Raw genomic sequence first — 12,448 nt, forward strand, 5'->3', positions numbered from 1 at the left:
CCTAGAGTAGGAAATGGCAACCCACTCCAGTATTCTTGCATAGGAAATCTCACGGACAGAGGAGCCTGGTAGGCTACAGTCTGGGGGGTCGCAAAAAGCCGGACACAACTGAGTGAGCACATCCATTCAGTTGAGAAGCCTTAAGAGCAAAATTGAAGTTTCACTGAAGGAGAAGACATTCTACTTCAAGACTGGAGAGTTCCTGCCTAAGAGTTCTAGCCTGCCAGCCTGTCCTACAGACTTAAGACTTGCCAGCCCCACAGTCATGTAAGTCAGTCCTTCAAAATACATCTATATCTACCTATCTATATATACATATATGTATTTGTTATATACATAGTTTGCGTTTCTGTCTAGGGCACTGTAAGTATGGTGAATAGAGTTTTCATCAATGGAAGTAAAGAGCTGGAATAAAAGCAACTGTAAACTAAATCCAGCAGCATAGTAAAAGGATTATACACATGACTAAGTGGGATTTATTTCTGCAATGCAAGGGATGGTTCAATTAAAAAAAAAGAATCAAATACACCACATTCATAGAACAAAGAAAAAAATGATCTCAGCTGAGGCAGATAAAGCATTTGATAAAGTCTAACACCCTTTCATGATAAGAACACTCAACAAACCAGGAACAGAAGAGAACTTCCTCAACTTAATCAAGGGCATTTATGAAAAATCCACAGCTAACATCACACTCCTTTAACATCCCAAAAGAAATCATTCCTGAATATTCATTGGAAGGACTGATGCTGAAACTCCAATACCCTGGCCACCTGATGCAAAGAACCGACTCATTGGAAAAGACCCTGATGCTGGGAAACACTGAAGTCAGGAGGAGAAGGGGATGACAGAGGATGAGATGGTTGGATGGCATCACCGACTCGATGGACATAAGTTTGAGCAAGCTCTGGAAGATGGTGAAGTACAGGGAAGCCTGATGTGCTGCAGTCCATGGGGTCGCAAAGAGTTGGACACAACTGAACGACTGAAGAACTATGTCATACTCAATGAATGAAAACTAAAAGCTTTCCCCTTAAAAGGTAAGAAATTAAACAAGAATGTTCACTTTTGCCACTTCTGCTCAAAATTGTACTGGAAGTTCTGGCCTGAGTGACTGGGCAAGAAAAAGAAAAACAAGGCACCCAGACTGGCAGCACCACTGTGACTTCCTACAATGGATCCTGGGAAGTGCTGCAAACAGAAGGGGAGGCAGTTTTACAGAAAGAAAGGGATGGACTCAGGATGGGCTGAAACAAGATATGTTCATTACAATCCACCCATTGACGACTCAATATCCACATCAGTACATTTTCTCAAAAAGCAGTTTCAAAGCTTCCGTCCATACATTCCAACATGTAATTATTATATAGCTCTGAAGCTGGTCCCTCCTCCCCCTCAAAGGAACATCATCAGAGCCTCTTCATTAATGTGTCCTGTTTCATCCAGCGTTTCTGAGCCATGTCTTCTTGATCTCTGACAAGACTCCATCATATTTTTTGCATCTAATGAACTTAATTTGAATTTAACTATTGCTATCACACCCTAGGAAGAAAGAGGTAAAGGGAAAAGAAAGAAAATAAGCTTTAAAATTTGACTCTAGGACTTCCCTGGCAGCCCAGTGGTTAAGACTCTGGACTTCCACTACAGGGGGCTCAGGGAACTAAGATCCTACACTCTCCAAGGCACAGTCAAATAAATAAAATATGGTGACACATAAAGGAAATAAATATGGAAACAGCTGCAGTCTTTGTTAATTAAAGTCTGGGGCAAGCTTATTTTTTTCCTGTTGGTGAGCTTCTTTTTCCTGGGCGTTTGTGGTCCAGTCATTTCATGAAACTTCATGTTCTGTTTTTTCTTTCGCTCACGATCAGGTCTTTCAGTGTCAAGACCAGGCACTCCTTTCGTTCAGGAAGGTTTTCTTCTGCTACAGCTTTGAATCTAGATGGTCTGGGTGAAACGCTGTGGGTAACACCCAAATCCCCCTTTTTCATTGTCAGTTTACCAGGTTCCTTTGAGTCAAAATAAAACTTCCGGTTATATTTTTCTCTATTTTATTTTGGCTGCACTGCACATAATGTGGGATCTTAGTTCCCTGACCAGGGATCAAACCCATACCCCCTACAATGGAAGCCTGCAGTCTTAACCACTGGACTGTCAAGGAAGTCCCATGTTTTACTTTATGTTTATATATCTATACATTTCCTCAAATGATCATGTATTGCTTCTGTAATTAAGTTAATCTGCCTACAGGAAAATGGCTGAGCACGTTTAGTTTCACTAGACATGTGACACTCAGCCTCTAAACAGTGAAAGGAATGCCAAGAGTTCAGTGGATGGTCACAAAGGCACAGCCTTCCCCTGCCCGCCCCCTGATGCTTGGGCAGTGTTTGCCAACTAACCTTCCTATAGATATCCTGTGTTTCGTGACCACTGGCTTCTTTTATATCTGTTTTCTCTATTTCCACCATGTGTTTTAAATTTTTAATGTTATTATTGTATAGAAAACATTCATACTATGCAAACATATTCTCTATGGAAGAACTGGCTAGAAAAAAGAACAGTCCAAGTGACATGCACGCTCTTAATGTTTCATATGGCCTGACTCAAGCAGAGCTGGCATGCAGGAAGGTGAAGCTGAGCAAGCAAATCCACAGGGCCAACAGCAAGGGCTGAGCTGCCCAAAATGGAACACTCACATCCTGCTCAACAAATCAGCATCTGAAAACAACCAGCCAGGACCAAACAATGACCAGAGTTACATGATCTTCTCCTGGTGCTCAGGGCTGCTGTGTGATGGAAGATTGATTATCCAAAAGTTCGGTAGCCCATCTGGATTTCAAAGGCATTTAGAACCCACCTATGATGCAAATAAACCGAAGACCTACATTTTAAATTTCAGAAATAAAATCTGGATGCACCTGAAAATAGTAACTTTCAAAGCATCAATTTGTCCACAGACGTCTCACAGCTACACTGAATCCAGCAGGCTACCAGGTCGTGGTGGCTGGGGCAGGCAGGCCTGGGCTACCCCTTGTTGTGGGAAGGACCTGAAATGCACACGTCGATCTCCGGTGGAGAAACAATCCAGTCCCTCGTGCTGGTCTCGCTCTGCGCGGCGCCACGTGCTGAGGACATCCTTCTGGGGCCCTCCTTGCAGCAGCAGCCAGCCCTAAGCTCCCCCTGCCAGCGTCTACTTAACTTACAGAGATCCACGCCGCCTGGCTGCACAGGTGCGATTTCTGATGAGTCCGAAAGCTGGACTTCCAGATGAAGCTCTTCCCGCACTTTGAGCACCGGAACGGCCTCTCTCGGGTGTGGATCCGCTGGTGCTGGGCGAGGAGAGTGCTGTAACTGAAGGGCTTCCCGCACCACTGGCACCCGAAAGGCTTCTCGCCACTGTGGACGCGCTGGTGGCGGTGCAGCGTGGAGAGACGTGTGAAGGCGCGGCCGCACTGCCCGCAGGTGTGCGGCTTCTGGCCAGCGTGCGCGCTGCGGTGCTGCACCAGGTGCGAGCGCTGGCTGAACGCGCGGCCGCACTCCCCGCACGCGTGCGGCTTCTCGCCGCTGTGCGTGGCCCGGTGTCTCACCAGACGCGAGAGGTATCGGAAGGTCTTGGCGCACGTTTCACACGTGTGGGCTGCCTGCCCTTTAGCGTTTGTCTCGCGGCTACAGAAAAGCTCGGGTCCCCATTTACCGCCTTTCTGGGCCCCTTCTCCTTTGGAGATGGTCCAGAAGGTTCCATGTGATGGTCTCTCCTTGATAAGGAAGTTCTCCAGGCTCCCTAGCCTGCCCTCCTGCAGAGCAGCTTCTTTGCAGACTGCTTTTGGAGGCTCACCCCCGAAGAAGCTTCCAGATGCTCCTCCTGGAGGCTCTGCAGCTAGAGTCATTTTCACCCTTGCAGTCACATGTTTACACAAAGACCCCTGGGTGGAATCTGAAACAGAGAAAGGGCCCACGTGTTACCCTGTTTGAGAAGGTCCACCTGGGCCCCCACTCTGTGCCTGCAAGTATCAACCACCTGTTGGCCCTCTCCACGAGGTGTCTCAAGGGTGAGTCCAGGCTCACTGGCTGTGCGCATGTGCCCACCTCTTTCATGGACCTTCCCCTCACATGTCCCAACTTTTTCTTGCCACCTTTTTCTAGTTGAAGTCTGTAGCTGACGCTACAAGCACCGTACACCAAGCCCCCGCCTCCCTGGGATTCCGGCCCTGCTGCAGCAGACAGCTCTGAGAGCTCCGCCTGCCAGCATCCTCTGGGACACGCATGCCTCTGTCTTAGCCGAGGTCTGCACTTCCAGCCCAGGCTGCAGACAGGTACCGCCCCGGGGGCAGGGACCAAGGACAAGTGTCCCCCTCCCTCGCTCTGATGGACAATCCCAGATGCCTCCTGCAGCCTCTCAGTGGTCATGGTCCTGGAGCTGTGGTGCTCTAACGCTGGCAGTGGCAGCTCTCTACTGACTTTTCTCTCCTCTCTCTCTTCCTGCTTTCTCTTGCCTGCTTCCAAAAATTACTGCCTTCCAAATACCCATCTATACCTGAAACTCTAAGGCTCTACACTCAGGAAACCCAAAGGACTGGAACTGACCCTCAGGAAGGGTTTCTGGGATGATGCCCTTGCTGCTCAGACGTCCACAGGCGTCCAGTGCAGGGATGAGGTGTCAGAGCTGGACTGCAGGACACCCAGTGGGTGTGCAGAGAGGTGAAGAACTGGGTGGTATGAGGAGCTCCCTATATTTGGTGTCAGAAGTGATGCTGTGAGAACAGATGTTCCTGTTTAAGGGTAGGTGGGCAGACACTTCCAGATCGTGCCAAGGTCACCAGGGGCCACTGCTACCCGTGGCCAGCAGCAGTTCTGGGAGGTGGGATGTCTGGCTTGACTGATGTTAAGTGTTCTGGATCTCAAACTTATGCCAAGGGCGTTATTTGGAACCTGAGACCCACGATGCTGAGAACCAGCCCCAATTTTCACAACTTGAGCCAAGAGCCTCCCCCCAGCTCTGGCTGGTTTGGTTGGGTTTTCAGTTCCTTGTAACTGAGGGTTCTAACTGATAACTCATCCCATGGGGCTGTTGGGGGAGAAAGTGAGGCACAATTTGTTAAGCATCTGGCACGGTGCTGGACTCCCAGAAAATTGTCCTCAATCTTCAGTGAAGGGGAAGGGCAACAATCACAGTCTTTACCCCTTCACCGCTAACTGGCTGCCTGTTTTCAACTGATGGGTGTCCATGTGCCTGGGTAAGGACACCAAGGGACAAGCCAACAAAAGTGCACTTTATGACTGTGTGACTGTCTTTCTATCCGGCTGTTCACAACACTGGCTGTGTATGGTGAGTGCAAATACTGAACAACCGGAGGCCTGTGGCTCCCCTCACTCACCCATGACGGCATTTCCCGCAGTCTCTGCTTCCTGGGCCCCCAGCAGGTCTGAGCCCCAGGGCTCCCTTCCTTGCTCCAGTTGGGAGATCAGATCTGGCTTGGATCCTGGAACTCCTGCCCCAGAGGAGAGAGGAAACGGGTGAAGTGCTAGGGCACGCTTGGCTTCCCACTCCAGAGGCAGTCTGGGACTTGGGGGTTAGCTGGCCCTACGATGCAGGCTCTGAAACATGGAGTCTCCCCAGGAGGTTGAGGTGGGTGGGGAGCAGGGCAGGGATGAGAACTCAACAGAGGCCTGCCTCTGTGAGAGACCTGGACACCTCTAGTCTCCAGGCAGCAAAGTGCTGGCAGAGGCCCTGCCCCCGGGATGGGTCCAGAAACCCCACCTGTCACCTGGGAGCAGAATGTCCCACCTCTGGTCCCAGAGTCACAACCAGCCTGGCCCCTCCGGGATCCCACCTTAGCTCTGAGTAGGGCTGGGGGTGGGGAGGAGTGAAGGGCTGCGGCTGAATCACCTCACCCAGAGAGACCAGGTTCCTGTAAGTCTCCAGCATCACGTCTCTATACAGGGTCCTCTGCCCAGCGTCCAGACGCGCCCCTTCTTCCTGGGTGAAGTGCACAGCCACGTCCCCAAAAGTCAGGAGGCCCTGAAACAACACTGGTTCTGCCCATGGAGTCAGCACATCAGGATTCAAGGCAGAGGAAGCAGATGGCTCACCAGCAGGCATGTGGGACCCCTGGACTCCATCTCAAGGTGCCCTGCTTGCCAGGGAACCCGTAATGACAACCGTCAACCCAACCTATCCATACCCCAACCCGCTCAGTACCGCCTTTCCTGATGAGTGTCCTTCCGCAGCCTCCGGAACGCCCTGGGGAACAACGCGGAGGGGCAAGGGAAGCCCCTGTGAGGCCCCGTCCTGGAGAGGACCTGGGACTCAGGGTCCCAGGTGAAGCGGGCTCCGAGGAAAGATCTTCTGGGAGGCGAGGAGCCCAGGTCCCGGGGTCAGGCGCGCTCACCTGGGGCCAGGCGGCAGGGGGGCTGCCCGCCATGCCGGCTCCCCGTTCCCCCGCGGCGAGGGCAGCGGCGGAGGCAGGGCAGCCTGCAGACAGGAGTGAAGGCTGGGGACGGCGGCGGGCCTGGGGCTCCGGACCCAGCCCCAGCCCTGCAGCGGCTCCAGCTCGCAAGCCGGCCGGGACAGGGGCCTCGCGAGGACGCAGAGGCTCTGCGTTAAGGTGAGCACCCGGGCGCGCTGGTCAACCATAATAGAGCAGGGTAGCTGGGTGGGCGTCGCACAGGCAGACGGGAGAATCCGGCTCACACCCTATCCCGCCCGCCTGCGGCGAGGCTGTAGCTCCGGGTCCGCTCCGCTCCCCGAAGCTCCCCGCTCGGTCCCGCCCCGCTTTGTCTCCACAGGCTCCGCCCACTGCGGCCCTCGGCCCCGCCCCACGCCCCGCCTCCTCGGGCTCCGGCCCTGGGACACCTGCGACGCTTGCTGAACGCAGAGATCACGGGCTGTTGCAGCTGAAGTTCTAGTTCCGTGGGTCTGAATGTACTTCGGAGTCAACTTGAGTAAGCTTTCCTGGAGACTCTATGAAGAGCAGACTTTAGCACCCTCCCGTTCCTAGGACGGTCCGCACCTTCTCCACTGCCTGGCCGATGCCAGAGGGCCTGCTTGTCACACGCGCACGTCTGCCTCCCAGGATCTGGGCTTGGCGCTGGCACAACTCTGTCAGGAAAGAAGGGAGGGAGGGAGGAAAAGAAAAGAAAGAAAAAGTAAAAGAAAGAGGCACCTGGTCCAGATACCAGGAAGGTTTGTGGTTGTGACCAGCCGGTGTTGGAAAAGTCCTGCTTCCAGGTATAAGGAGGTTTGGAGCAGCGGACGTGCTGCTCAGGTGAGAGGAGACAGATGACTGACTATATCCTTCGCAGGCAGTTGGTCCAGCATAAGGAAGCGCAGCTAGTAGTAGCGAGGACGATCGTTACTCTTGATTCTTCTATGGCAATCACGCTGCAGGACGGGATAGATCCCACCCCAGATTTGATTGCAATGTGGACTTATGGTGCCATACACACACCAAGAAGGTAGCAAAACATTTACTACTTACATGAGGAGGCTTTTCTGGGGGCGGCAAGGCAGCCCGCTGAAAATGGCTTGAAAAAGCAGGCAAAGGAGACAGGATTGGGGTTTGATGGTGGTCAGAAGGTAAGCCAGGGTATTCCCACCTGCAGGCAGGGACTTGGAGGGAGCACCTGGGCCTTCTCATCCGCTTATCCAGATGTGGGGCAAAGGGAAGAGTGAGAGGTGAGGCTTAAAAGCCTCAACACTGAAAGGAATGCAGACTGTCACATCTTCCTGCTGCAGGCTGTGGCTTCAGAGCTCCTCACACACCCCATAGCATTCACAGTGTTTGCACACTTTGCACTATCAAGTGATTCACGTTCCTTTCAACCGTGTATATTTATCAATCTAGACATTGGTTGCCTGTACTGATTTTTTTATCATGGCAATTAGATGGACATTGAACCTCGAACTGCAAATATTTTATTTTTATAAGCATATTTAATGACAATTGTATTTTCAAAGAGTTAAATTTCAGCATTTCAGCTTTAAAATTCAAGAGCAGAGAAAACCAATCTATGGTAAAAATACTGAGAGAAGTGTTGTGTCTCTAAGAGTCCGGGGGCAGGGGGGAGGCATTGGCTACGCAGAGCCTTGAAATTTGTCTGGGGTGATGATGACAGTCCTTCTCTATATACAGGTTTGAGTAACACAAGTGTCTGCATATGTCAAAGTCAAAATTCATACAAGGGACATGTAAGACATGTATTTCACTAAGTTTTACCTAAAATATGTCTCCTGTAAACATTTTAAAGTCTAGTTGGTGATTTGCATGCTGAATTAGGAGTGGACTGCACTAATATCTGCAACTTACTTTGAAATGCACCAAAAAAATAAGATGAATGAGTAGACAGAATAGATAGGCAGCTGAATAAATACATGATCAAGAAAGATAGCAAAACAGTAATTTGTTGTTGTTGTTCAGTCGCTAAATCACATCTAACTCTTGACCCCATGGACTGCAGCACGCCAGGCTTTTCTGTCCTTCACTATCTCCTGGAGTTTGCTCGAACTCATGTCCACTGAGTCGTTGATGCCATCCAACCACCTCATCCTCTGTCACCCCCTTCTCCTCCTGCCTTCAATCTTTCCCAGCATCAGGGTGTTTTCCAGTGACTCAACTCTTAGCATCAGGTGGCCAACATATTGGAGCTTCAGCTTCAACATCAGTTCTTCTAATGAATATTCAGGGAATAAACACATGATAAAGAAATATAACAAAACAGTAATAGTAGAAACTAAATACTGTGTATATGAAGGCTCGCGGTACAATTTTTTTTCAAATGTATTTTTAAAAATAGTCATGATATTGGCATTTTTCATTTATCAAGTTTTATTTTACAACTTTATACTCATTAACTATAACTAATGTTTTGGTTTTTTAACTTCAGCTTTATATTTTGAAATAACTTTAAATTCACAGGAAGTTGCAAAATACTACAGAGAGGTCCCATGTTCTCTTCACTCAGTGTTTCCCAATAAAACATCTTACATTATCAAAACCAGGAAATGGATGATGGTATTAATTCATGTACAGACCTTACCTGATTTCATCAGTCTTGCATGCACTCTTTATTTTGGGAGTTAGTTCAGTCGCTCAGTCATGTCCCACTCTTTGCAACCCCATGGACTGCAGCACAGCAGGCCTCCCTGTCTATCACCAACTCCTGGAGTTCACTCAAACTCATGTCCATTGAGTTGGTGATACCATCCAACCATCTCATCCTTTGTCGTCCCCTTCTCCCACCTTCAATCTTTCCCAGCATCAGGGTCTTTTCAAATGAGTCAGTTCTTCTCGTCAGGTGGCCAAAGTATTGGAGTTTCAGCTTCAGCATCAGTCCTTCCAATGAATATTCAGGACTGATTCCCTTTAGGATGGACTGGTTGGATCTCCTTGCAGTCCAAGGGACTCTCAAGAGTCTTCTCCAACACCACAGTTCAAAAGCACCAATTATTTGGCACTCAGCTTTCTTTATAGTCCAACTCTCATATCCATACACGACTACTGGAAAAACCATAGCCTTGACTAGACAAACATTTGTTGGCAAAGTAATGTCTCTGCTTTTTAATATGCTGTCTAGGTTGGTCATAACTTTTCTTCCAAGGAGTAAGCATCTTTTAATTTCATGGCTGCAGTCACCATCTGCAGTGATTTTGGAGCCTCCCAAAATAAACTGTATCACTGTTTCCCCATCTATTTGCCATGAATTGATGGGACCAGATGCCATGATCTTAGTTTTCCGAATGTTGAACTTTAAGCCAACTTTTTCACTCTCCTCTTTCACTTTGATCAAGAGACTCTAGTTCTTTTTTGGTTTCTGCCATAAGGATGGTGTCATTTGTGTATCTGAGGTTATTGATATTTCTCCCGGCAATCTTGGGAGTAGGGGTATATTTTTTGTAACACCTGTGGAGTCTTGTAACCACCATCACAATCAGGACACAGCATTGCTCCATGGTGACAAAGAAATGCCTTTGTGCTACTTCTGTATAGTCACATCACCCTAGGACTGTAACTCCTGGAGATCACCCTGGGTCTCTATTACTATGGTGTCATCACATTTTAAGATCGACTTTACCATTCAGGATAATGCCCTGTAATTTGCCCATGTGGCACTAGAATTGAGTTCATTTTGGTTGCAGACTTTTATCCCCCCATGAGGCTGGACCTGGGTTTGTTTGTTCATTCAACTGTTGAAGGACATTTGGCAGTTGTGAATAAAGCTGCTATATTTATATGCAGACCTTACTGTGAACATACTTTTTTTTTTTTTGTAGGATAGATACTCAGTAATGCAATTGCTGGATCATGTGACAAGTTTATGTTTAACTTTGCAAGAAACTACCTAATTCTTTTCCAGAGTTCTTTTTTATATTCCCACCAGCATGGCAGGAGTGATGCACTCCTTTACCCGAATTTAGTGTTGTCACTATTTTTATTTAATTTTAGCCATTCTGAGAGATGCATTCTGATAGTTATCCCATTATGAATTTAATTTGCATTTTCCCTTATCACTAAAGATGTTGAATATCTTTTTATGTGCTTTTTTTTGTTATCTGTATATTGTTTTTTGATGATGTTTCTGTTTAAATCTTTTATCCATGTTCTAATTAAAATTTTCATTTTCTTATGGTTTAGTGAATTCCTCATATATTCCAGATACAAATTCTTTGTCAGATATGTGATTTGCAAATATTTCCTCCCAGTCTGCAGCTTGTCATTTCATCCCTTTAACAGAATTTTTTGAAGACCACAAGATCTGTGGGTTGCAGGGCAAATTGAGCAGTGGAGGCACTCAGGTATGAAAAAAGGTAAAGTAACTAATGGGTCAAAATTTTCTTGCTTTTCTTCCTGTTCCAATCTATAACTCCAGGAATACTCAGGAACCAGTGCAGTACTTGCAATAGTAGCTGAGGAACATTTTGTAGTATTGATTCATACTTCTCTTGAATTTGTATGGATGTAAGTCTAGATGAAACATTCATTTGACTTAAGGAAATGACTGGGGAAAAAAAACAACCTTACCATTTTAGGCATTGATTTTAAAAATTACCAAGGGCAAGTAGATACTACTGGCACTGACATGATTAGAGAAGTTAAAGTTGTGTAGGAGCCAGAATTTTGGCCAAAAATTTAGAAGCATTTTTTGTGTTTTGTATCACATAACCGGGAGACCTGACCTCAATTGTGATCACGAAGACATTCTCTGGTACAATTAAAAGATCATATGCAAGACTTTCTGGATCTACCCAAAGATGAAACATCTTGGGAAAACTTATCACATTTGACCTTGTAGCTGCCCTTGGACTTGTGATGGGGATGCTAAGCACTTTAAAGAAAGTAGATTAGGTTAGATTCTAGAAGAATCAGAAAGTGAAAGTGAAGTCGCTCAGTCATGTCCAACTCTTTGTGACCCCATGGAATGTAGCCTACCAGGATCCTCAGTCCATGGGATTTTCCAGGCAAGAATACTGGAGTGGATTGCCATTTACTTCTCCAGGGGATCTTCCTGACACAGGGATTGAACCCAGGTCTCCCACATTGTAGGCAGACGCTTTACCGTCTGAGCTTCCAGGAAGAATCAGAAGAGTTAAGCAAAACAGAGCATGATTCTCAAATCTGGGTCCTAAGGAGAAAATGAAATCTGTCTGAACTTTGCACCACTAACAGGTGTTTGAGCGGGACTGTTGTTTATTAATATTGACAAAAGTTTAACAAAAAAAATTCCAAGGTTAACTGTTTTACATTTTTTAACAATTGATGAGCCAACACGGATATATTATTAACTGAAATCTCCATCAAGTTGCTTTTGCACTTTTGCTAAAAGTCCGCTGGATATATTGGTGTGGATCTGTGCCTGGTTCTTTATTCTGCTCCAGAGACCTAGGTATCTGTTCCCTCACCAATGCCACACTGTCATGATTAAGCAGTATTATAGATCTTAATATTAGGTGGTAGTCCTCCCATTTTATTCTTCAAGAATGCTTTAAGCTATTCTAGGGCATAGCCTGTACATATACACTTTAGAATAAGCTTATCTATGTCTACTAAAAATCTTTCTGGAATTTTGATAGGAATTGCATTAGACCTTTAGATTAACTTATGGAAAATTAACATTTCTACTATGTTGAGTCTTCCAATCCATGAACATATTTATTTAATTCTTTGATCTCTTTCACCAGCATCTTTTAATTTGCAGCATACAGATCTTGTCCATGTTTTGTTAAGAGACAATCCTCTCACGCCTCCATAAAAGACCCCCCTCCCTCCTCCAAGAAGCTTTCCCTGTTGTGCAGAGGGGTGTGTGTGGAGGGAGCGGTGTGTTGGGGCGGGGGGGCGGGGACTGGTCAGGAGCAGTTCCTCAGGGCCCAGTGCCCCTCTTTGGCACGGCTTATTGTTACAATGACTCCCTTGCTTGCTCCTGGCATCTTATTCCGCTTGTGAATGCTGCTGTT

At 47.3% G+C, this 12,448-nt stretch overlaps 1 protein-coding gene across 5 annotated transcripts; it reads right to left on the reverse strand.

Moving 5' to 3' along the window:
- Positions 1-1,243: 1,243 nt before the first annotated feature.
- On the reverse strand, positions 1,244-6,793 carry LOC102398414 (zinc finger protein 485). 5 transcript variants are annotated; one of them, XM_044928439.2, is made up of 5 exons: positions 6,390-6,791; positions 6,200-6,241; positions 5,893-6,019; positions 5,376-5,489; positions 1,244-3,934 (listed from the first exon to the last, which is right to left on the reverse strand). In XM_044928439.2, the coding sequence occupies exons 1-5, from the start codon at positions 6,420-6,422 to the stop codon at positions 3,195-3,197; spliced, it is 1,056 nt and encodes a 351-aa protein (XP_044784374.1). In that variant the 5' UTR covers positions 6,423-6,791; the 3' UTR covers positions 1,244-3,194. The 5 variants fall into 5 exon arrangements, with proteins under 5 accessions (XP_044784374.1, XP_044784372.2, XP_006045232.1 ...); XM_044928437.2 differs by having other exon boundaries at positions 6,189-6,793; XM_006045170.4 differs by lacking the exon at positions 6,200-6,241 and having other exon boundaries at positions 6,390-6,790.
- Between the last annotated feature and the right edge of the window lie 5,655 nt (positions 6,794-12,448).

This window comes from Bubalus bubalis, chromosome 15 (genome assembly GCF_019923935.1).
Source record: "Bubalus bubalis isolate 160015118507 breed Murrah chromosome 15, NDDB_SH_1, whole genome shotgun sequence".
NCBI lineage: Eukaryota > Metazoa > Chordata > Mammalia > Artiodactyla > Bovidae > Bubalus > Bubalus bubalis.

Coding starts and splice junctions, on each gene's coding strand:
- LOC102398414 (XM_044928437.2), bottom strand. CDS start 6,422: ATGGCGGGCAGCCCCCCTGCCGCCTGGCCCCAGGTGAGCGCGCCTGAC. Junction 6,020..6,188: donor GGAAAGGCGGTACTGAGCGG/GTTGGGGTATGG, acceptor GTGTTGTTTCAG/GGCCTCCTGACTTTTGGGGA. Junction 5,490..5,892: donor CAGGAACCTGGTCTCTCTGG/GTGAGGTGATTC, acceptor CCTCTGGGGCAG/GAGTTCCAGGATCCAAGCCA.